This window comes from Schistocerca nitens, chromosome 2, assembly GCF_023898315.1.
Source record: "Schistocerca nitens isolate TAMUIC-IGC-003100 chromosome 2, iqSchNite1.1, whole genome shotgun sequence".
Taxonomy (NCBI): domain Eukaryota; kingdom Metazoa; phylum Arthropoda; class Insecta; order Orthoptera; family Acrididae; genus Schistocerca; species Schistocerca nitens.
In genome coordinates this window covers 312,274,932-312,301,705 of record NC_064615.1, presented here as the reverse complement: position 1 = coordinate 312,301,705, position 26,774 = coordinate 312,274,932, and the positions used below count along the sequence as shown (strand labels likewise).

Sequence of the window (26,774 nt, the reverse complement as noted above, 5' to 3'; positions counted from 1 at the left end):
GCATTGCGGTACCAGGTGTCAATTTTTATCACACTCCACCGTGTGCTATTCGTCGTCTCCGGTTCCAAAGACGCAGCAGTCTCTTACAAGGGCGCGTATACGATAGTTTGTAGAGGGGAAGGCGGCTAGACCTGGGGCTTTGGTATGTTTTTAAGATTTTGGAAGACGAATGGCGACTTGTAAGTAGCCATAAAAATGTTCCAGTTCCAACGCTGTGAAATACTGACTTTTAAACAGTTTCCTTGAAATAAAAGCACCTAACTGTATTTTTTCCTTTCTACTACAGGGGGAGATAGTGGGGCTGGGTTGCCCCCCCCCCCCCCCCTTGCCCATGGGTATGGGTGTCCTTGCTCCCTGACCTCGTGTTGACCAGTCTGGTGTAGCTGCTGTTTGTATCTCAATGCATCGCTCGCTGGTATTGCTAACGTACCGTGACGACGTTCTGTACTACGTTAATATACATCAAGTTATCATCATAGCTGGTATGTGCAGGAATATTCAGCAAGAGTAGTGTTTTTAGTTTTGCCAACAAAATTCTGAATTTTTCGATTTAATGAGCACGCCTCCCACCCCACCTCAACCTCCCCTTCCGTCTCCCGTCCCCCTTGAAAACTGAATCAGGTAACAGACTGACCGGAAATGTAGCGCACGACCTAGGTTCAGTTCGAAGGTGACAATTTGGTTGCGAGTTAGAGAAGCCAACGAATACGAATACAGAAGAAGATTAAGGTAACAGACTGGAATGTAGCTTAGCCTGATTACTATGTTGGCATGCCAAGTATAACACACTTCAAAGTATTTAACGCACTGTTCTTTATAAAAACTGAAACTGCAAGGTAAATTCAGAAAAGGTGTATTAGATAATCTTGCTCCTATGAGTATTTTGAAGCATATGATGAACATACATACACTACCGAACGAACACATCATTACCACCGACCACCGCGAAGTTGAGTGCTTCCTGGTGTCGTTGTGGGACCTGACGCGGTAGAGAAAATATATAACGATGGTAGGTAATGAAAACCTTGTAATTCCACTTTGTTAAATTTTGCAGGATAAACAAAAAACAGCTTCTTAGAAAACAGTATAAAGTGACACAGAAAGTTGCTGCATGTGTGACTGTACAGTAGAAGCCTAGTTATTGAGAGATTGGAGAAAACGACGCACTTTCAAATCTCTGATTATGTCGTTACTGGGGTACTGCTCTTACGAGGTTTGCACAGATAAAAGGAGTTAAGAGTTTTTGATTGTCTACCATCTACAAGCGGAGCAGAGACTAATGGGGTATCAGTGTATCGACGATATGGGCGGTAGATGGGCATAAAGTAACAGACCGGGTGCCTGGGAACGACCATCTCGGCTAAACTGGTCAGCTGTTTGCTTGCGTCTCCGCAGCTCGTGGTCGTGCGGTAGCGTTCTCGCTTCCCACGCCCGGGTTCCCGGGTTCGATTCCCGGCGGGGACAGGGATTTTCTCTGCCTCGTGATGACTGGGTGTTGTGTGCTGTCCTTAGGTTAGTTAGGTTTAAGTAGTTCTAAGTTCTAGGGGACTGATGACCATAGATGTTAAGTCCCATAGTGCTCAGAGCCATTTTTTTTTTGTTTGCTTGCTACTATCGTTAGCGTCTATGGAAAGTGGTTGAGGGACTGTGAAACAAGTGGGTGTCAAGGAGTTTGTCGTCCGCGACTCGTCACACGAGGTGGAAGTCGAAGACTTGCACGTTCTGTAAAGCAGGATAGGCGTCGATCTGCGGCGCGACCTGACGACAGAGTACAGTTCTGAAATTATAATTAAATCAAGACCCTAAGCTGTCGACAGGCGTTGATATACATCAACGGGGACAGTTGAAAATGTGCGCCCCGACCGGTACTCGAACCGGGGATCTCCTGCTTACATGGCAGACGCTCTATCCATCTGAGCCACCGAGGGCACAGAAGATAGTGCGACTGCAAGAATTTATCCCTTGCACGCTCCCCGTGAGACCCACATTCCCAACATAATGTCCACACACTACATTCGTAGTGCCCCTGCCCATTACACTCATTACTCGCTGCAGACAATCTTACCGAGTCCCGTAAGAATTCGGGCAATTCGTGTGCATCCAGCACAGAAGAAGGTCAATGGCCCTTTAGCCTTAACTATATGAAGATGGTGTCTGTTCTTTCGGACATGTCCGATGTTAGCTATATGTAAGTCAGCACAACACAGAACCAGCAGCGCACTGCAACTTAGGCCAATGGCCGATATTAAAAAGGACAATGAATTCACCCTGCCGCAGCTATTAATCGGCTTACAGTAAAACAAAAAAAGAAGACCCATTTATGGCCATTATTCCGATGACGCTGCCCTTGTGTCCCTGATATTGCAGGATAGTATCCAAGAGCTGGCGAAATTTGAATTCTGGGCGCAAGTGGTATACCGAAGCACAACAAGGCTTCTCCCCGTTCGTCCAACATGGATCAGTGTGCTAAGTGGCAGCTAGCTGAGTGCTTTAGCTCGTTATTGGTGAACATATCTGCACTGTCGTATATCCGTGAGTTTGCAGTTCTGTGATGGTGGACATGAAAAGCTTGAGGGTCGGTATAAGGTTTTACTTTAAACAAAAGAAAATCAAACCAGATACGCCCAAACTTTTGAAGCAAGCTTTTGGTGACAACGCTTCAAGTCAGACACAGACTTTCGACTGGTATAAGCGTTCCAAAAACGGGTGAATATCGATTGAAGACGAGAAACGTTCTGCTCGGCCTTCAACCAGCGTCACACCAAAAAATGTTCAAGAAGTGAAGGATATGAATCTGCAAGATCTTATACGGACCATCCAAGATCTTTGCAACATCTTGAGAATAAGTTGCGAACTTGTTCAACTTCAGAGGTAAGGCGGCTAAATTTGGGCCTTAACAACATCGCGTGGGACTCTGACGAGTAGTTACACAGAAGTGGAAAACGCCGTTAGACTGCAAGTTCTCAGCACGTGAAAAGTGTCAGTCGTGATCACAACAGTGTTCCGTGTAGTTACGAGTGCATTATGCCGGAACAAAGGGAATTCGGACGTGGGCAAATCGTCGGTACTCGTATGGTGGGTGCGCGTCTCTAACTGAGAGAGCCAAAGCGCGTGGTGTTTCAAGAGGCACCGCATCGAAGGTTTATAATGCATACAGGGAAAGCGGAGAAATATCATCCGGTAACTCACAACGCGGACGAAAGTGTGTGTTCAATGACCGGAATATACGGTTACTGAAGAGGATTGTGACGAAAAAAAGACGACGACAACAGCAAAAGTCACTGAAAAAATGTGCCGGCCGGAGTGGCCGTGCGGTTCTGGGCGCTACAGTCTGGAACCGAGCGACCGCTACGGTCGCAGGTTCGAATCCTGCCTCGGGAATGGATGTTTGTGATGTCCTTAGGTTAGTTAGGTTTAATTAGTTCTAAGTTCTAGGCGACTGATGACCTCAGAAGTTAAGTCGCATAGTGCTCAGAGCCATTTGAACCATTTTTTTTTTTTTTTTTGAAAAAATGTATGTCGCACTCGCGATTTCCGTCAGCACCAGAACAACTTGAAGGGATCTCCACAAGCAGCGAAGTGTAGGGCGAGCTGGAACACCAAAACCGAACATCAGTGATGCAAATACCCGCAACAGCAAAACGTGGAACCGAAGCAACAAAACATGGACTACGTGGAAAATGTGATTTGGCGGTATGGATGTTGTTTCACACAGTTTGCTTCCCAAGAATGTAACGTTGTGGGCGTTTGGTGATGATTTGAGCAGTCATATCGTGATATACGATGGACCTATGGTAACTAGGCAAGGTATCAATACTGCCAAGGATTATGAGATTATTTTGGCCGATCAGCTCCATCCCATGGTACAGTGTGTGTTCGTCAATGGTGACGCTGTATCCCAAGAAGGTAGACCCCCTGTTCACACAGCTCACATTGTCCAAGACTGGTTTTAAGAGTACGAGGATGAATTTTCACATCTTCCGTGGTCACGACAGTCATCCGATCGTTGAGCCTGTGTGGTCTACTTTGGGGAGAAGTGCGCTTGATCGCTATCCACCTTCATTGCCGTTACCTGAACTTGACACTGTTTTGCAGGAATATTGGTGTAAGATGCCCTTTAATACCACGAAGAAAATGTATTTCTTCATTCCGAGACGACTGGAAGCTGTTTTTAATGCCAACGGTTTTCCTCCGACGTTTTAGACATGGTAATTTGGAGTGTTTTTGGCGTTACATATTTTTTACCATCCTCTGCACAACTGCCTCAACACAATCCAATTTTTTGTTTCAATGGTTGTCACTGGAAACGAAAGCTGGGTTTATGGCTTTGGCCTGAGGTTAAATAGCAATCGTCGTCACAGCAGAGCCCTTCTTACCCTCACCCAAAACAATCTCGACAAGAATAACATCAAACTTGTTGACTGAATTTTTTTTATGCCGGTTGATTCAGTTGCCCCTACCTGTGGGTTTTCTGCAACATGCAATGCCTTCAAACACCACACACGAGATTTTCATATTCTTTTGCTCGCTATGTGCAAATAAATTCTACAGAAAAATGAGCCGGACCATTTTTTGGAAATTTAATGTAGTTACATTTTGAAGGGGGATGCGTTTTCGCTAGAGGCCGCAGTTTCCGAATTATTCAAGAAAAATGTATAAATGTGATCTTCAAATGCGTTTTCCTTGAATATTGAATAACTCTAAAACCAAAGCCTCTAGCGAAAAAGCATCCCAGTATAAAACTCAAATTTCCTACAAAAAAGTCCTGTTCACTTTTACTGTAGGACTAATAATTTACACACAGCAAACGAGAGAATATGAAAATTTCGTGCGTGGTTTTTGGAGGTGCTACAGGTTACATAAACCGATAGGTAGGGGTTGCTGGATTTCCCTGTATATATGCGGGATCTGCTTCGTCTCTTCTGGTCAGACGGTCAGTTAATCGCATCGAGATGTTGTAACGTGTTTGAGGGACGACATGAGAAGAAAACTTTTACAGATGTGGCGTACAAACGACGGAGTACTCCATCACGACAACGCACTACATTATTGAGAAATTTTTGAGTAGAAATAAGTCGGCGGCTGTTTCCATCTTCTGTACTCACAAGTCAGCTCCGTGTGACTTCTTCCTCTTCTCCAAGAAGAAAATTTAAACTGAATGGGTGACGTTTTGATAATCTCAAGTAGCATTGCAGATGGTACGAAAGAATATTGTACCTTGGTACACTTGTCAGAGTTTCGCCTACAGTAAACATGTTCCATTAGTAAACAGTTCAAAAAAATGGCTCTGAGCACTATGGGACTCAACTGCTGTGGTCATAAGTCCCCTAGAACTTAGAACTACTTAAACCTAACTAACCTAAGGACAGCACACAACACCCAGCCATCACGAGGCAGAGAAAATCCCTGACCCCGCCGGGAATCGAACCCGGGAACCCGGGCGTGGGAAGCGAGAACGCTACCGCACGACCACGAGATGCGGGCTAGTAAACAGTCCTAAAAATATATAACATGACACTCACCATAAAATCCAGTAGATGAAGAATTAACAGTATGTTCCAAATAGCTTCAAGATGATTTACTCCTCGTAAGCGTGTACATTTCGAAATATTTACAAATGATGCACAAAACATAATCTCACGTCTAACAACAGAAAAAAACTGTAGAAAATAGCAGACGCTGTTTATGATTCTGAAGTACCGACCAAAGAACATCGTGTGTTCTATGGTACATTATTCTGTAGGTACAACACTCTTCTCTAATAAACATCCTGACAAAAACAAAGTCGCGCTGGGTAGCCGTGCGGACTGGGGCGCCTTGTCACGGTTCGCGCGGCTCCCGCTCTCCCCCCCCCTCCCCCCCCCCCCCCCCCCCCCCGTCGCGGAGGTTCGGGTCCTCCATCGGTCATGAGTGTCTGGTTGTCCTAAGTTAGATTAAGCAGTGTGTAAGCGTAGGGACCGCTGACCTCAGCAGTTTGGTCCCATAGTCCTTACCACAAATTTCACTTTCAATTTCATCGAAAATAAAGATTTGCAGATGTATTTCAAACATGGTAGACATCTTGAGAGCAGTGCATTCGCTCCCAAGGAGATTACTTTGAAGCTGATGTTGCAAAATAAGATGTAGGTAGAGTTGCGCTCTGCCAGAACTACAGTTCGGTAGTTTATGTGCACTACATAAATGACGTGGTAAATGATAGGATTACTCGTAGTACTGGTAGCATTGTCAGGGAAAGAACATAAATAAATGTGTAAGAGAGAAACTGCGAGCCAACGTCTTCACTTTGTTTTTACGTTTCGTTGTTTATTTTGCACATAATTAAAACCATATATCATTCAGTGTAAGCTACTACGTATTTTATATCCTTAAGATTATAAATTCCATTTTATAAGTAATAAAACTTATCCGATGATGTATCTTCTGCGCTTTTATGTATCCAAAACAATAACTTCTGATGCAAGTACAGTTCGCATGCACAAACATAAAAAATGTTTACAATTAGTGTCGTTATTCTGTACTCAGTAGAATGTTCATCATCATCATCAAAGGGAAGAGTTTTCTATTATTATGATAATTACGGAAGATGTCAATGAATAACAGAAACACGTTTTATATAAGTTCGACGAATTACTAAAGCGGTGTTTGTTGCATTTATGTTTTGCAGTTTTTCAAACTTTTACCTTTTCGTTGAGGAAATTGCATTTTATAGTGCTGTTTCATAAAGATGTATTGTTTTCTTTATTTTTACTAGAACATCTCTCTGTTCCCGATACAAATCAACATTTTTAGAAAAAAGTTAAACGTTGACAGTTTTAGTTTTCCTATAAATATTGTTTATTCTTAAGTAACAGGCAAGAGAATAAATAAGTAGAACAAAAATGTTCCTAGATTACCTGGACCTTTATATATTCTCACTCAGTTTCTACATATTTCACCGCTCCAGTTTTTAGAGGAATCTAGTAAAGAACTGATCGCATACGTAAAGAAAGCGATCGTTATGAGGTAACGCGACACACCTAGCGTGCAGGTAACGCGGGTACGACATTAACTGACCAAAGCTACTAGGAAAACTACAGTAGTCTGCGATTACATTTGGTAGTCTGCGGTAGTTTTACAACTCTAGACGCAGGTAAGACGTAATGATTTTAACTAACGTATTTGGTGACATTTTGGATACACCTCGCAAAAGCAACTTGTAATGGTACTTGAATTACGTAACCATTGCGGCACCTCACCTCAACCTCTCGATACCAGCAATATTCTACTGTGTTTCTGTAAAGTAGTTAACATATTTCTGAGACAACATTCAGATTTTATTTCATTAATGTAGAGGTACTTTGATACATCGATATGTTTATATTGCAATGATATTATTCTTATGTGTATTCTTTCTTTTGTCACTATGATCTTTGACGTACTTGTAACTCTGATTTTTGGGCGCGTAGGCGGTTAGTAGAGAGTCAAGTCTTGGTCGTCATGTTGAAAAGACGCAAATTGTAGTCAGTTTATGAAATGTGAACTTTAACAGTGAGGAAGATTTTTTCAAGTATGTTTTATATTGTGAAGTGATGTTGCAACAAAAGTAATAAAAAAGAAGTGCCGATTACTATTTTATATCACCATTGCCCTAACTTGCAAAAGTTTAATCTTCAAGAATGGTTTATGAAACACATCCATAAAACTTTTGAATATCGCAGAATAACACCTAGGCCTCTTTGCATCCGAGCTTGGAATCATCACCACCTAGATTTTCGACGATTGAGCCATGAGTTCACAACGAGACCAGCGTGGGAAACACGAAAAGATGAGTGCCTAGTTTATCTATTATTTCATGAAATAAGTTTATTAACTGTGCTCTAATGACACCTGCCACATAATATAACTTTGCTGTTGCCCAAAAATGCAGTATTTAGCAGCGTGAGCAACACTACAAACTCTGGTCGTATAGTAAAATATGGAATCGTCAAAGACTTTTATGTTCCTTTTCAAGTGTTTCAGAAGACGACGCGGATAAAAATAGACGCCCGGCGGCAGGTGTATTTTTGGCATGCTGAGAGAGGCGCTTTCCGATGTATGTCCAGTGAGAATCCCGTCGAGAGAGGAATATGAAACGAGTGCGTGCAGCGGACGTGGGTGTGCCTGGGATGTGTTGGAAAGAGGGGGAGGGAGCAACACGTAATCCTGCCTGATGGGGGTGGGGGCGGTGAGCGGGGAGCTAGACCGATAAGCTGTGTCGGCGCGTCACACGCTCTCGCCGCGGACATTCGAGACACGCGCGCGGGCGGCGCTTCCCTCCGAAGGCGTGCATTCCTGCAGGTAGCGCCCCGGCACACGTGACGTGTGTGTGTGTGTGTGTGTGTGCACCGGCCGCCGCTGGACAGCTCTGCTTCCCGCCAGCAGGCGATGCACTGGGCGGCGTCGCCGCATTGCACTGGCCCAGCCTACAGACACAGAAAAACTGCTCGTGTGGTTCACGGCTTGGTGCAAGCCATCATCGCGGTAAGCGTGTCGGTTTCGCTACTTGTTTCACACGAGCAACTTCTCATTTTGCCTGACGAAGCAGACTTTTTCAACCAGAAAAGCCTGAGGCTCTCGCCGGGAAAAGATTTCACGGATCCGCGTTACTAGTAGTACACGTACAGCACTGCATCGTTTTCTTGTGCCAACTCTTCATCCCGTTACTGGTTTTTTAAAGCTCCCACGGGGAATATGGAGAATTCTGTGACTTTTAGAAAGAAAATTCATTCTGGAAACAAGAATTGTATGAACAGCCATCAGGCTGAGATTTTCGCTCTGCAGCGGAATGTGCGCCGATATGAAACTTCCTGGCAGATTACAACTGTGTGCCGGACCGAGACTCGAACTCGGGACCTTTGCCTTTCGCGGGCAAGTACTCTACCAACTGAGCTACCCAAGCACTTGCCCGCGAAAGGCAAAGGTCCCGAGTTCGAGTCTCGGTCCGGCACACAGTTTCAATCAGCCAGGAAGTTTCATATCAGCGCACACTCCGCTGCAGAGTGAAAATATCATTCTGGAAACATCCCCCAGGCTGTGGCTAAGCCATGTCTCCACAATATCCTTTCTTCCAGGAGTGCTAGTTCTGCAAGGTTCGCAGGAGAGCTTCTGTGAAGTTTGGAAAGTAGGAGACGAGGTACTGGCGGAACTAAAGCTGTGAGGACGGTGCGTGAGTCAGTTGCTAGAGGAGTTGCCCGCGAAAGGCAAAGGTCCCGAGTACGAGTCTCGGTCCAGCACACAGTTTTAATCTGCTAGGAAGTTTCAGACATCAGGCTAATTGTGCCTAGGGCAAACATCGAATTTGTGCCTCCTTCTCCCAACCGAGGTCTCCCCATTTCTGTTCATTCGTTTATCGAGTTTACAATAAAGTAAAATGTACTAAAACTCTTCGTTCTGGCTCAGACGCGCCAATCGGGACCGACCGACCTCCGTGTCATCCTTTGCCAATGGCGTCAGAAGGATGCGGCAGGGACTCAGCACACAGCTCTCTCGGCCCTTGTCGGCATTTCAGACCTTGGAAGTGCTAATTCTCATTGGCTTACAGACGCTAAGTGCACCCCATCCCAATTCTCCACCAAGGAAAAATCCGAAATTGAACCCGGGTCCTCCTCATGAGAGTCAAACGCTCTGACCACATTGTTTTATTTTCCTCTCTATCTGTTTTTCACCCATTTTCCTCACCAGTTCTGTGCAGAAATTGTATGACCTCTTGAATTTCACTGCTGAAAACTTCAGCAAGTTTCTTTACTGCACTGGGCTACAGTGCCGGCAACAATTCGCATACGGAGGCGGACGAAGAAAACTCTGCACATTCCAATAATTCTTTTTTGTACGATTCAGTTCAAATCATACAAAAGACGCAGTCCACATTCGCATTGTTCGCAACTATAGCGCAATTACTTTCCCATTGTTTCATTGTCGATCCATGTAAAACTGTAGCAGCCAAAATAACAAACGCAAAATATATACTCTTTACAGCTTCGTTGCGTTGGCTCACTTCACAGGATGACAGTGGCTCCATCTGTAGTCGAGACGGTCTAAGAACATCCGTGACAGCTCGTAGCACTGTTGCCAGCTTTCAACTGTGAAGCGCTAACGGCTGCAAGCAAAAGCAATAGCCGTCTACAGAGCTGTGACAACACTGAGGCGTTGCCCTGGAGATGTTTAGAAAATCGCGTTAGTCTATTGGTTGAGGTAGGCCTGAGAAGCTACCTCGCCCGACCCTCTGCTACTGTCAGGGATCAACTTACGCAGACTTAACTCTAGTTACCGAAAAGAAAACACAAACGTCTCTGCCCCTTCCCAGTTTAGCGCCCCCCCCCCCCCCCCCAATCGTTTCACTCCTTAAACTCCTACTTTGCCCTTCCTCTTTCTTTTTTACTTCGCTCTTTCACTTTTTCTTCTCCTCCTGTAACAAAAATACGCCCACACGTAAACGACGCCCACGGTAAGTGCCCTGGCTACCACACCCTAGTTCTGGCTGTGCCCTTGATAGCAAATTTACTCACAGGTGTGTCTGTAGCTCGCCGGCAAGTCTGACTCAATTGTGGCTTTGAAATTTAACGTCCTAGTCCTCAGTCTGTGGATGTTACGGTTATTCTCGCCTTTCTTACTTTTCCGTGCACGTACACGCAACGTATCCCTCAAACTCCACACAGGAATATTTAACGAGCGAAGCCCAGCAGCAGTATATATTCGCCCTGTCGAATATGCGAGATGTACGAGTGTTTCAGGGTTTCGGCAAATGTACTGTTCAAAATGCGAGAACATTCACGATGAAGAAGCAAAGTGGGCGACTATAAATAGTGACATAAGTCGGTGGAAACAGTTGAAGAAAGGAAACAAGCAAGGGTTGCGTCTAACATCTCGCAGACAGAGTTAATTAGAAACAAAGCACAGGTTTTGATCAGCCAAGCATGGCGAAGGAATTGATTATGCTCTTACTGGAGTAGCTCTGGAGAAATCCGCTTTGACTAATTTGAACTGTGCAGGACTTAATGTAGTTACATGGGCGATGGTCTGAACCCCAACCATCCAGGATAAGCGTCCACTGTCCGAAACAATTCGTAGTAATCTATGAATACCGTGTCAGTGAGTCATAAATGGACTCAGTCAACTCATATAACTACCTGGATATGACGCTCCTTAGGGTTATAACATCGAATGATCACCTCCCCCCCCCCCTCCCTTAACGTATGGCTCCCGTACACAGATCGTGAAGATAAGACTGATTGCAGAGCGTACAACCTCCTTGAAGTAGAAATTCTTCCCGCGCTCTGCACACAGTTCGAACGGGGAGATGCCCTACAATCTGGTACCTTACGAAGTACTCTCTGCCATGAACTTCGCAGGAATTTGCTGAGTATGTACGAAGATGTAGACGTACTTAATGAGGTGAACGCAGTTGGCGTGACGACTAAAGAGAAGATTTCTTTCATTGTGTCTCTACTTCCTCTTCCAAGCCGAAGACGAACTGAAACCGACACCACATCTGTTAATTAGAGATGCCAAATTTATACTAAGAGCATACACAAAATCTAATCGTAATCAGCGTCACCCTCAAAGACGTTATATAGAAAAGTTGTAATTGTAGGTATTTACATGTGTATACCTCTTCAATCCCCAGAGGCCGAGTACAGAGCCTTGGTTATAAAGATCAGTAAAAAACGTGTGTTGGTACAATTCTTTCTTCGTCTTCTTACTGCAAGTATTAGGCATTTGCCTGTTACGCCGGCTTGGTTCAAATTATTGATCTTTCCACCTTCCCCGTGGTTTCGCTAAAGATCTTCCGCTGGCTGGGTACTGATTCATCATTAACTTTGATATTCTGTCGCCTTCCACTCTTGCGGTACGGTCCTTCCAGTTGTTCCTGTATTCCTTAATTTGAAAGTTACCTTAATAAATATAAAAGAGATAAAGAGGATTATAAGAATTTGCACCTGTTTCCTTTACTTCTCGATTGTCTCTTTCTGAATATTTAGTCTCTTTATGAATTTAAGCTGTAGCATACCAAAATATTCCATTCATAGAAAAGAACTAAATCTGTCTATGAGAATGAGAAGCAAATCTGTGTGAAATATGTCCTGTCTGACCAAAGCTGTCTGTTACAAATAATTACCTTTGAACTTTAATGAGAAATATTAAACTCAGCACTGTTAACTGGACTTGTGAAATTTAAAACTCATATGTCCTGTATGCGACTTACCTGTGTGGCAATGGAAAATGCCATTCAATTGCTCTCGTAGAAAAAGAAGAAAAGGCGCGTCTCAATTTATGAGCTACTACCAACCAGAGAATCTCGGTAGCGCAGTTCGATTTCTTAAATACATGCAATGCAAACTTGCTTCTCATAAAATTTATCTCTCATAAAAAAAGATTTTTCACCAGGTAATGGCAGCTGGATAATGACGTAGGATAGTCTGAGTTACTCTTTACATAAAAACTGTTCTCAAGAAACTATATTTAATAAATTCATCTAAAAATTTCTTGGCACCATCCCATTTACAAAATTTCACCATTGAATGCTTAGCAAACAATAAGAAAATATTTCCTTCCTTAGAAATTTGTTATAACTAGGAATAACACAATGAATATATCACCGTTCTACGGTTTATTGACACAACACTGGTACAAATAATTCTGTTACGAAGCGCCAAGTTGTAGAGGAACACTTAAGGCAAAATAATATAAATTGATGGTGTTTGTACCAGTGTCCAGGAAGTGCATGTGAAATGCAGAATTCCGGCAGATATCACAAGTCCGTTGACATACAAGTACTAAACGTAGTGAACGTTGAAGTCCAAGTTCCAGTATAGCGATCCCATTCGAAGTCCAGAGCGCAGCCGAATAAACATCAAACAGCAGGTCCACCGCAGCGTTGCACTTCCGAGTTGAGGAGTAGCAACATAGTGCAATGAGAACTGGCTTGTAGACGTTGGGAGCGGCGTTAAGTAAGACTCCAGAATTATGCAGCCGCTGCTCGGTGCGAAGATTTAATAGCAGTGGATACCACAAAATTACAGTTGCGTAGAATCGACACTGGAGAAATACAAAAATGTAACTCAACATGAAAGTTTATTGTAACACAAAAGTCTTCATACTAATCATTAAATTCTTTTCGTCCTTTCAAATTTATTAACATTGACTGAGAGAAAACTTCACAAAAATAGCAAGAAATTCCAAATTAGGATGTCTCCGTTGAACCAAGAACGCCTAACTAGATGCTGCCACAGTGAAGTAAAATATGTCCATTCGTTACCCTAAATCCCAATCTTCTCAAAATAGTATGTTAGTAAGCCCATCTCATTCAGTGCATAATGATAATATTAAATTTGTAATAATAATATCTTCCATCAGATCAACAAAATAATTTCGGAGAGCACAGTGTTCTACGTCCTTCCTGTTCACTCTCAAAGCCACGACACCCCTGTTCAACTCCCTATCTCCTCTGCTCGCGATCAACACTCAACACCCGCGCACATCTGCAGATGTAAGATGGCCTAACCAGTTTCCGGTCAGCGCAGCGTCTCTGGCGAGATTTCGTGCACATAACAACATGGTACAAATTTTTCTTGTCCGTCCTACGACATCCAAAAACAAGAAAATTACGTATAAAATTATATACACGCACCTTCCAATCTGCTCCTTTGAGCTTTGCGGTCCCAGTTCTTCTCTGATGACAGCATTCTTCCTCCCTCAGATAGTGTGTACCCAGTCACTCTTCTTAGTAATCGCATCTCCGGTGTTTGTATTTTTTATTCATTTATTTTTGTTATAGTCCATGGCTCACTCCCATATGTCACAGTTGCTACCGACGTTATTTTCTAGTACTTTAGAAAAGATTCCTTTCTTATTTCAGTTCTGAGGGTGTTATAAATTAATGTAATTAAATGTTTCTACTTTCTTTTGTATATCCATTTCTGTCACGGATGAGGTAGTTTTTGCTAAGAAGTTGAACGAGTTCACTCTTTCTGCTTTGTGTTGCTTTATTATTACTTTGCTGGGAATTGGCTCCTGGCCTCTGAAAGCAATAGTATAATATACATACTATAGAAATGAACTGAACCAATTTAAACCATAATTGGCACAGATATCCCATGCTGTCAACCAACAATCGCTGTGAAATGCGTGAAATGCGTGAAATTTGCCTCATCATGCATGACGTTTAAATTTATTACTTCTTTGCTATTAACTCTGTTCGCAGCGTATTTCGCCGCTAAATGTACACACGCAAATATATCAGTGAACGACACGTAGAGAGATGACGTCATAAACACTGAGATGCATGAAAAAATGACGCATCATGCATGAAGTTTTAATAACTTTATTCTGTGCTCCGCCCAGCGTACAGAAACTGTGCAAGATACTGCTCTTATATATTTGTACGTTATGCATGTTTCCTTGTACGACTGTTCCATAATTTCGAAGGTGTTTTCACTAATACATGCAAATGAAATTTTTTCGATATTACACATCAAACACAGTTCATTTTTTGTTTTCGTTTCTGATAGAAATTTGGAGAAATGAATATCCGGGTAATGACGAGTTTGTCAGCTAGTAGATTATGTAACTTATCCGTTATGGATAAAATATGAGCAGCTCTTTGGGATGTGTTGCTAGCGACAATCATGACTTGATCATCAGCAAAGAGTGATGTCATAGAATAATTCTTTTCGTTGTAGTAATAAATGTAAAAGCTTAATCTGCTTATTCATTGCCTCACCATGTCGCCAACGTAAGAATTAAAAAGAATTTCAGATACACTGCATCCTTGTCTTACTCCCGAATGTGTCCTGACTTTATATATTCCATTTGCAGCAGTGACAACTTCTGATCCTTGAGACATGCTTTCTGCCGCCTTCATTATGTGCAGATTTGTTCATATCTCCCATAACTTTTCTCTGTTTACTTCATCAAAAGCTTTCACGTAGTCTGTGAATAGTGAATGTGTGTCTCTATTGAACTCTGTTTCTCAATTATTTCTCTAAAAGCGAACAAATTGTCTGTGCATAATCAGCCTTTCCTAAAGTTCGTTTGTTGTAGACTATTTTCAACAATTACTGCTAGTCTCCGTGTTACTATTTTAGAATATTATTTTATAGCCCCAGTTTAGAAGAGAGACGCCCCTCGTAGTTTTCGTAATTGTTTTAAAACACATATCGTCGCAAACTGGGGCATTAACAGAGCGTTTTCATTGTTGCAGCGAGCTGTCGCCGAGGTCAGAGATGGCGCCAAACTCTGAGGAGGATGGCTCGCGACTTTCCACTGTTCAAGATGCCGGTTGGAGCCTCGAGGAAGCCAACAAGGTGAGTTGAAATGCCGCCCCCTCTTTGGCAAAGACAGTCATCAAAAATCAGTGCATTCGTAGCAAATTAAAAGCTATCACATTCCCAGATTCGCCTCTTAGCCTTGGAATGTGCCCATAGCATCTGGCACGCTGCCTTAAAAGACGCTTTGGTTTTGATATCGGTGAATCACTAGAGCTGCTCTCGACGAATATGCGAAAATCCTTAAAGCTTGTTTAGTTGTAATAGGACTATTTGCAAAGTAAAGTCCGATCTGTCGTGAAATGGAAACAACTATGAAAATCAAGAATGTTTTATTTGAAACAGTTAGCTACACCATTTAGCTACTTCTCTACACAGTCGCCGCTCCGACTTAGACATTCGTCGTACCGTTCTACCAGCTTTCCAGTACCCTCGTTGTAGAAGGCGGCCGCCTGCGCTTTTCGCCAATTCCCTACACTAGTCTACACCTCGTAGTCTGTTCCAGAATGTTGTTTTCATAGCCAGTGGTTCGTGTGGGCAGAGATGGCTGTCAAGGGGAGCCAACTATTGGCTGTATTGTGGGTGATCAAACACTTCCCTTCGAAAACGTTCCAGGAGCATCTTCATTGTCCCTGCAGAGTGCGGCCGAGAATTGTGATGAAGAAGGAAACGCAAGGCAGTTATGTCATGGTGGACTGCGTGACATCAGACAAAATCACTCAACAGGTCCTCAAACTGGGAGGGAGACTCTATTGTTCTACTCGTTTTAACGTGGTCACTGTGCGCTCAGAACTGAAAAGAGCGACGTGAAGCGATCGACGGGAGTACTAGGGACAATACTCAACACATCTGTTCAAAGCTTCATCTGATTTTCATTGTGGTTTCCATTTGGCGCCCGATCGGACCTTACTTTCCAAATATCCCTCGTACATTGTATCAATGTTATGTTAGTAGTAAAAAAGTCTCCATTAATTAGCATCAGTAACACCACTGTAGTCATGCGGTCAGTCTCGAAATTATCACATTACGCGCCTTTGCTTTGTCTAAATCAAAGTACTATTAGGAGATTTAAACAAAAGAAGACATTACTACTGAAAGTTGTCGGTGACAAAGTTACACTCCTGGAAATGGAAAAAAGAACACATTGACACCGGTGTGTCAGACCCACCATACTTGCTCCGGACACTGCGAGAGGGCTGTACAAGCAATGATCACACGCACGGCACAGCGGACACACCAGGAACCGCGGTGTTGGCCGTCGAATGGCGCTAGCTGCGCAGCATTTGTGCACCGCCGCCGTCAGTGTCAGCCAGTTTGCCGTGGCATACGGAGCTCCATCGCAGACTTTAACACTGGTAGCATGCCGCGACAGCGTGGACGTGAACCGTATGTGCAGTTGACGGACTTTGAGCGAGGGCATATAGTGGGCATGCGGGAGGCCGGGTGGACGTACCGCCGAATTGTTCAACACGTGGGGCGTGAGGTCTCCACAGTACATCGATGTTGTCGCCAGTGGTCGGCGGAAGGTGCACGTGCCCGTCGACCTGGGACCAGACCGCAGCGACGCACGGATGCACGCCAAGACCGTAGGATCCTACGCAGTGCCGTAGGGGACCGCACCGCCACTTCCCAGCAAATAAGGGACACTGTTGCTCCTGGGGTATCGGCGAGGACCATTTGCAACCGTCTCCATGAAGCTGGGCTACGGTCCCGCACACCGTTAGGCCGTCTTCCGCTCACGCCCCAACATCGTGCAGCCCGCCTCCAGTGGTGTCGCGACAGGCGTGAATGGAGGGACGAATGGAGACGTGTCGTCTTCAGCGATGAGAGTCGCTTCTGCCTTGGTGCCAATGATGGTCGTATGCGTGTTTGGCGCCGTGCAGGTGAGCGCCACAATCAGGACTGCATACGACCGAGGCACACAGGGCCAACACCCGGCATCATGGTGTGGGGAGCGATCTCCTACACTGGCCGTACACCACTGGTGATCGTCGAGGGGACACTGAATAGTGCACGGTACATCCAAACCGTCATCGAACCCATCGTTCTACCATTCCTAGACCGGCAAGGGAACTTGCTGTTCCAACAGGACAATGCACGTCCGCATGTATCCCGTGCCACCCAACGTGCTCTAGAAGGTGTAAGTCAACTACCCTGGCCAGCAAGATCTCCGGATCTGTCCCCCATTGAGCATGTTTGGGACTGGATGAAGCGTCGTCTCACGCGGTCTGCACGTCCAGCACGAACGCTGGTCCAACTGAGGCGCCAGGTGGAAATGGCATGGCAAGCCGTTCCACAGGACTACATCCAGCATCTCTACGATCGTCTCCATGGGAGAATAGCAGCCTGCATTGCTGCGAAAGGTGGATATACACTGTACTAGTGCCGACATTGTGCATGCTCTGTTGCCTGTGTCTATGTGCCTGTGGTTCTGTCAGTGTGATCATGTGATGTATCTGACCCCAGGAATGTGTCAATAAAGTTTCCCCTTCCTGGGACAATGAATTCACGGTGTTCTTATTTCAATTTCCAGGAGTGTATATATATTTAAACTGTATTGGCTGTCCACAAGGTTATCGCAGTTGAAGTCGCTGTCAGTGCCATTCGTAATGTTGAGTTTATAGGAAAAGATTGAATCCAGCATTACGTTTTTTAAAATGATGTTTGTATGTAGCCTCGAAGAGGAGATTCTATTCCCTCGTGGCACCGAGGTTGTATGAAAATGAAGTAATCCTACGATAGTGAAGCTAAGATACGTTTTTGTGGTAGAAATGTGAAAGCTAACACCCTAACGTAGTAAAGTTCGTATCCAACTGCGTACTTCAAGGGAATCTGAGGGGGAAAGCCAAAAATCTAACAAGTTTCTTGCAGTGAATGTCTGATATAAATTTGTGAAATGTAAAACTCTGCACTTTGGAAAATGAAAAACATTTTGTGACTATAGTATTAATATGCCTCTTATCAGAATCAATTAACTCACATAAATAGTTAGGTGTAATTACTTGTAGGAATATGAACCGGAATGATCAAATAGTATCAGGTGTAGGTAAAGCCGGTGACAGATTTCAATTCATTGGTAGGATGGAAAGGAGATTGCTTACAAAACACTCTTGCGATCCATCCTTGAATACAAGGGTATAGTCCCGTAGTTGGCGCGAACGCCGCAACAAGCCACTGCGCCACTTGCCGGCATCCTTCCCGTTCACACTGATGCAAGTTGCAGCTCTATAGCTGACGTGTACGCATCGCTGTGCTACTTTATAATGTTTACGATTATTGAATCGTCCGCCGCGTGTGAGATACGGTCAGTGATACGTTTTTTGACCGCGAGAAGCCTATCAGCTGCAGAAATTCATCGTCAGTTAACAGAAGTTTATGGCTTGAATGCAATGAGTGAAGGTAAAGTGCGTCAATGGGTTAGAGAGTTTAAAAATGGCAGTCAAAACGTCCATGACGAAGAACGCTCTGTGATCACTGATGATTTGGTGGCTGCGGTCGAAACAAAGATTCGTGAGGACAGAAGATTCACAATTTCCACTCTTTCTTTGGAATTCCCACAAGTTTCAAGATCGGTTTTGTACAAAATCGTGTCTCAAAACCTAAACTTTAAGAAACTGTGTTCTCGGTGGGTACCCAGACTCCTCACAGAGGACCACAAAGGGAAGAGATTTGCCACTTCATTGGACTTTTTGATTCGTTAGGAGGAAGAAGGAGATGACATGTTGAGTCAAATTGTCACTGGAGATGAAACATGGGTATCCCATATCAATCCCGAAAGCAAGCGACAATCGATGGAATGGCGACACACAACCTCACCCGTCAAGGTCAAAGCCAAACAGACGCTGTCAAAGCGCAAGATTATGGCAACTGTGTTCTGGGACCGGCACGGTGTTTTGCTAGTGGACTTTATGCCACGAGGAACGACAATCAACTCAGATGCCTACTGTGCAACTCTAAAGAAGCTCCGCAGAGTAATTCAAAACAAAAGGCGCGGCATGCTGACGAAAGGAGTTTTGCTCCTGCACGATAACGCTAGGCCTCACACCTCTCAAAGGACTCGGGATTTGATTGATTCTTTTGGCTGGGAAGTTTTGGACCATGCACCATACAGCCCCGACCTTGCTCCTAGCGATTTTCACCTTTTCCGGTACCTGAAACACCATCTTGGCGGGCAGCGCTTCAATGACGACGATGAAGTGAAAGCGGCCGTGAACTCTTGGCTGTCGGAGCAGGCGGCCTAATTCTTTGTAGAGGGAATTAAAAAGTTAGTTGTACGGTATGACAAGTGCTTAAATAAACAAGGCAACTATGTAGAAAAATAGGTAAAAGTGTGTGGAATCAGAAAATAAAAGTTTTTTTACTAAAATATTTGTATCTTTTTTTAAAAATAAAAACGGCCCTTACTTAAAAAACAACCCTCGTATTACTCAAGTGTATGGGATACTTGCTAGGTATTGAACGATTTCAGAGAAAGGTAGTACGAACTGTCACAGGGTTCAAAGGTTCTAAGGATGTTAGCCGTATTTGGGCATTCAAATGTATCATTGGTAGCAGGTGAAAATCTGTGCCGGAGCCGGACTCAAACCCGCATTTCCTTTTTACGCGAGCGGCCGGCTTAACCGCCTCGGCCATCCGATCACTGCTCCCTGCCAACCCAAATTCCCAACCTGTTACTAATTATTGACGTAGCGACACCTAACCATCAACCTCTAACTCGAAGTCCTTGATTCCCGTTAGGGATCGAGCATTGTGTCCACCCGCATAGAAAGACAATATCGCTGATCGTCGCCGCCTTACATATGCACTGAAGAGACAAAGAAACTGGTACACTTGGCTTATTTTGTGTAAGGCCCCCGCGAGCACGCAGAACTGCCACTACACGAAGTAGCATGAACTCGACCAATGTCTGAAGTAGTGCTTGAGCTAAGTGACAGCGTGAATCCTGAAGCGCTGTGCATAAATCCGTAAGAACACGAGAGGGTGGAGATCTCTTCTGAACATCACGTTGCAAAGCATCCCAGTTATGCTCAATAATGTTCATGTCTGGGGAGTTTGAAGGCCAGCGGAAGTGTTTAAACTCAGAAGAGTGTTCCTGGAGCCACGAGGGACCGATGACCTCTGCAGTTTGGTCCCTTTCATCCCTAAACCAACCAACCAACCAACCTGGAGCCACGCTGTAGCAATTCTGGACGTGTGGTGTTTCGCATTGTCCTGCTGGAAGTCGGTCAGAATGCACAATGGACATGAAAGGTGATCAGAAGCGTGCTTACGTACGTGTCATCTGTCAGAGTCGTATCTAGACGTATCATGGGTCTCGTATCACTCCAACTGCACACGCCCCATACCAATACAGAGCCTCCACCAGCTTGAACAGCCCCCTGCTTACATGCAGGGTTCATGGACTCACGAGATTGTCTCCATACCCCTACACGTCCATCCTCTTGATACAATTTGAAACGAGACTCGTCTGACCAGGCAACATGTTTCGAGTCATCGACAGTCCAATGTCGGTGTTGACGGATCCAGGCAAGGCGTAAAGCTTTGTGTCGTGCAGTCGTCAAGGGTACACGAGTGGGCTCTCGGCTCGGAAAGCCCATATCGATGATGTTTCGTTGAATGGTTCGCACGCTGACTCTTGCTGATGGCCCAGCACTGAACTCTGCAGCAATTTGCGGAAGGGTTGCATTTCTGTCACACTGAACGATTCTCTTTAGTCGTCGTTGGTCCCGTTGTTGCAGTAACTTTTTCCAGCGTAGCGATGTCGGAGATTTGATGTGTTACCGGATTACTGATATTCACGGTACACTCGTGAAATGGTCGTACGGGAAAATCCCCACTTCATAGCTACCTCGGAGATGCTGTGTCGCATCGCTCATGCGCCGACTATAACACCACAATCAAACTCACATAAATCATGATAACCTGCCACTGAAGTAGTAATCGATCTAACGACTTCACCAGAAACTTGCCGTCTTATAAGGCGTTCCCGAGCGCAGCGCTGCATTCTGCCTGTTTACGTCTCTCTGTATTTGAATATGCATGCCTGGTGCTTCAGTGTATTATCAAAACGGGGATTTCATATAATAATCAAAAGTAAATCCCTGTTTTAAGCGCAAGTCCGTAATTGTGATGGATGATCGAAAACTTTTGACCGATAATGTAGATGTAGATACGCATCACTGTCTGTTATATCGGTTAGGTCTTCTGGTAGATTATCTAACAGATCAGATCGAAGCACTTTTATGATGAAGAAAACGCCACGAGCGATTACGTGATGATGTTGACCTTCGAGTACAAAATGGCCCGGCTGCTGGAGAGTGACTGCGAACAAAGCGTCCCCACACGCGCTTCAGACTGTTCGCGTGCGACGCCTCAGTCGCCGGCTGACAGCCTGTTCTCTCTGGACAGCGGCCTGCGGCGTGGGCAGGTGGAGCCTCGGCAAGACCGCTCAGACGTCTGCACGCAATCCTTCAAAGCACGGGCACGCACGGCCCTGAGGCGACAGCCGCTGGGACTCAATTCTGCGCCTGTCCTTGAGCTGAGTGGCCCCAGGCAACAGTTCCCCAGGCCTCGCCAAACGCGAGCATCGTTTCTCCTTCGTTTTCGTTTCTCTGAGAGTCCAATCTCTTGCACCGTCTGGTGGCAACTGTTTGATTCTCATGCCAGTCGAATTTTCTCGACAATAATTTTTCTGGTACACAGGAAGTAACAGAATTACTTAGGAATCCTCGACAGCTGTGCAGTACATATCTACAACTGCATGTACATGGATACTCTGCAAATCACATTTAAGTGCCTGGCAGAGGGTTCATCGAACCATCTTCACAGTTCTCTGTTATTCCAATCTCGTATAGCGCGCGGAAAGATTGAACACGTATATCTTTCCGTACAAGCTCTGATTTCCCTCATTTTGTCGTGGTGATCGTTCCCCCCTATGTAGGTCGGTGTAAACAAAATATTTTCGCATTCGGAGGAGAAAGTCGGTAATTGGAATTTCGTATGAAGATTCCATCGCAACGAAAACCGTCTTTCTTTTAATGATGTCCACCCCAAATCCTGTATCGTTTCTGTGACACTATCTCCCATATTTCGCGATAATACGAAACGTGCTGCCTTTCTTTGAACATTTTCAATGTACCCCGTCAGTCCTATCTGGTAAGGATCCCACACTGCACAACAGTATTCTAAAAGAGGACGGACAAGCGTAGTGTAGGCAGTCTCCTTAGTAGGTCCGTTACATTTTATAAGTGTCCTGCCAATAAAACGCAGTCTTTGGTTAGCTCTCCCACAACATTTTCTGTGTGTTCCTTCCAATTTAAGTTGTTCATAATTGTAATTCCTAGGTAGTTTGTTGAATTTACGGCTTTTAGATTAGACTGATTTATCGTGTAACCGAAGTTTAACGAGTTCCTTTTAGCACTCATGTGGATGACCTCATCCTTTTAGGGTCAACTGTCACTTTTCGCACCATTCACATATTCTTTCTAAATCGTTTTGCAGTTTGTTTTGATCTTCTGATGACTTTATGAGTCGATAAACGACAACGTCATCTGCAAACAACCGAAGACGGCTGCTCAGATTGTCTCCCAAATGGTTTGTATAGATAAGGAAAAGCAAAGGGCCTATAACACTACCTCGAGGAACGCCAGAAATCACTTCTGTTTTACTCGATGACTTTCCGTCAGTTACTACGATCTGTGACCTCTCTGACAGGAAATCACAAATCCAGTCACATAACTGAAATTATATTCCATAAACACGCAATTTCAGTACGAGCCGCTTGTGTGGTACGGTGTCAAAAGCCTTCCGGAAATCCAGAAACACGGAATCGATCTGAAATCCATTGTCAATAGCACTCAACACTTCATGCGAATAAAGAGCTAGTTGCGTCCCCAGGAACGATGTTTTCTAAACCCATGTGTCAATAGATCGTTTTCTTCGAGGTAATTCATAATTTTCGAACACAATATGTTCCAAACTTCTGATGCATATCGTCGTTAACGATATGGGCCTCTAATTTAGTGGATTACTCCTACTACCTTTCTTGAATATTGGTGTGACCTGTGATCTATTATCAACATTCTCCATTTATGCCTTTTTTTTTAAGTACATACATATGGTGGGGTGGAGAAAATAAAATATCCATCAGAAGCTCGCTCGGGGTACCATTTATGGTTTAACATAAGTAAAAGAACCTGTACTATTGGTAACTGTCGAGCAGAATCTGCCAGTTAATGAGTGGACGGCGATTGTGAGGTTGATGACGTGGGTCTTATAACCCACGGGGCGGCCACATCAAGGACGTAAAAGGCCAGGTCAATAATACTGGGAAATTGTACCACCTAAAACGAATCAGTAGTGTGAGGGGCAGTCATATGAAGACCGAACACCCGCCACAATGGGACCATGAAATGGTTCCATTAAAAAGTAATTACCACACCCGCTGAGACATTTATACCACTGGGAGACCAGATGATCAATTCTTTTTCCGCAGTACGCGGTCGGCCGCTAACGCGTCCACAGCCGCCCTCACTCTTGCACTTCCTCATCCGATTGAAACTGACCTCCGTGCATGCCTTTCTTCAGGTCACCAAAGCTGTGAAAGTCACAGTGAAAGATCCAGACCCCACGGAAGATGTCACAGTGTTTCCCAACCAAATCGCTGAAGCGCATCCTTCATCGATTTGCAGCATACAACAGGATAATTCCGTCCAACAGCATTCCTGGGCGTTTTTTGCCGTTACTGCAAAGTGTCTTCATAGCGCTGCACATTGATTACTGTTCCACGCTCGGATAACGTGACGGATAGAGGGCTACTGCAGTCTAAGAAGAATGTCACCATAACCTTGCCGGAACTTGCGTGAATAGCTTTGGATTTCTTTGGCGACGGAGACGTGTGTGTTTCCACTGTTGGCTTTGCCGTTTCCCCACGGGCTGTCAGAATGCTGTCGGACGGAATCACCCCGTGTCACTATAACGCCCTCTCCCCCACTGCTAATCAGACGGAGGCTATGCTTCAGCAACTTCGTTCTTAAACACTGATACATCCTCCGTATAGCCCGGATGTTTCATGTTGTGATTTGTCGATCTGAAGAAAGACGTGCGTGGACCTCCGTTGCAGTCGGACGAGGAAGTGGAAGACTGGTTACGGTTGTGGATGTGTCAGCAGCCGACCGCGTTCTACGAAACAGGAACTGATCGTCTCGTTCCCAGTGAGATAAATGCTTTCACATGTGTGATGATTCTTTTGAATGGAAGCATTCCATGTGCCTGTTGTGACGGGTGTTCGGAATTCATCCGATTCCTTGTTGTATAATCGCAGGTACGACGCTCTTAAATTTGTTGAAATTTACCGGTGGAGAGCACAACAAGACGTTCGTCCACTAGCGGTACAAGTAGTGGATCTTTCAAAGGTATTTTATCAGTAGACTAAAAGTAGTAGGATAAAAACGCACGTCAGAGGATGACCACAAAGTGTGATTGGACTGCATCAGGAACATCAAAGTATTACAGCCATTTGTAAAGGAATGGAAGCAACAAACTGGTGGTGTAATAATGGTAATTTTTGCAATAGCAGCACATAGCAAAACATAATTTGTGAAACCCAGATGAATTATTATTACAAATAAAAGCCTTAGCACGACGTACATAATTCAGTCGCCTGTTTTACATATCAAGATAACGGTCTGGCTATAGCTGAGAAATAATTGTTTGAAACTTGAACTCAATAAACAATGAGACCTCCAGAACTCATTAAGAGTTCGAAGAAAGAACTGCCAACGAGGCGTTTCCATCACCGGTTGCCAGACGAACCAAAATTGTCTATGAATTTTTTTTACTGCATGCAGCATTATCAAATTTCAGTTGATTGCTTATAGTTTAGCACAATGGGCTTGCATTATCCGTCCGAGCACACAGATTTCGATTTTCTGTGGCTTTCGTAAATCGTTTAAGGTAAATCCCGAGATGATTCGTCTGAGAGGACAGCGTCTGTTTTCTTCCTCATTCTTCCCTTATCTGAGCTCGTGCTTCTCCTCTAATGATGTCGTTAAGGACGAGATGTTGAACACTAATCGTCCATCCTTCTAGTTTATCCAACCTCCTGTAACCGCAGCCCACAAGCTGGAATAGAGCACATATTTCCTTCTGAATGAATCTCGACAGCGTAGTTCACTGTGCAACACGAATCACTTTTCAGTGATGCAGCACTGCGAAGCATGTGGAAACATAACCTGCTGAACAAAAACATTATTACTCCCTGCTTAATAGCGGGTTGGTCCACCTTTGGAACGAAGCAGAGCAGCGATTCTGCTTGGCATGGTAGGTTTCAGGAGCTTTGTAGAAACAGTTGTCTACGCACAGGTCACGCACTTTCCATAAACCACAGGCCGGTTGTTTGTCGTGCCGAGCTAGCGTCCAGCAGTATTCCATATGGTTCAGATTAGGTGAATTTGGTGGTAAAGACAACTAATGCTACTCAGACCACAGTTTCTGGCAATTTTTACACGGACAGTTGTGCTGCTGGAAAGTGCCATACCTTGAAGTGCTACAGTTGGTGTGTAATGATGTTCGCACAGTCCACGGCCTTATGGTGCCTTCGATTACTACCTCGGATCCCATAAATGCTTAGATGTGTGTATCACAGCCTGTTAGTCAAACTTGCAATAGTGTTAATTTTGTTGTCAGTAGCTCCCGTCAATGTCAGGTAACTAATTTTGCTATTTCCTTTGCTACCAAAGGGCTTTCATTAGGGGTTCCATATTTGGGGTGTTACAGAATCCACGGGAAATCTGAACCCTTATGGCGGGACTCAATTTTCAACCCCGCTCTCCTGGAACGCAAGTCCAGAGCCTGAAGTACTGCGCTATATCGTTCGGTCACTGCAGCTGACCCACATCCGCCGATGCCGGCAGCATGGACCACGCAGCGGGACGCACGATGGTGCCTCCCTCTCCCTCCCCTCTCCACTCCTCTTCCACCTGACCGTGAGGAATGCGGACTTCCGTTAAGAGTAGTTGGTGCGTAAGGTCTGGTACAGTGCAGGCTACAAAGTAATGGAAAGCTCCGCTGGACAAGTGCAGTGCGTGGGGGACTGCACCGAGCCCTTGCCTTGTAGCTAACAAGAGACTGGCGATCCTCAAGACTACGCTAAAGAGCTGGTAGGTTCGATTATGTGCGAATCTTAAAGCACTCCGCAATATGCGTGTCGATTCGCCACCTACATCTACAGTCGCATCTATAGCCCACAGGCCACTTTACGACGTGTAGCAGAGGGTACTTTTAAGCCAACGTCACTTCTCTTTTTCTCTGGTCCCGTGTCGAATGATTCACGGAAAGAACAATTGCTGGTAAGCCTAGGTGTAAGCTAGAATTTCTCTCACAAGACAATTTGTTTATATATTAATGTAAGAAAATAAATAAAATTATTTGCAACAATTTCTATATAATATTTGGAACTGCGAAACATTTTTCATCTCTAATGTCGTTGTCATT

General features: G+C 44.5%; 1 protein-coding gene across 1 annotated transcript in view; it reads left to right on the top strand.

Moving 5' to 3' along the window:
- LOC126235003 (uncharacterized) overlaps window positions 1-26,774 on the top strand; it is a 554,297-nt gene that overhangs the window by 229,892 nt on the left and 297,631 nt on the right. The window contains exon 2 of the mRNA XM_049943740.1: window positions 15,218-15,320. Coding sequence (XP_049799697.1) covers window positions 15,240-15,320 — 81 coding nt within the window. The 5' untranslated portion in view covers window positions 15,218-15,239. The remainder of the gene's footprint in view (window positions 1-15,217; window positions 15,321-26,774) is intronic.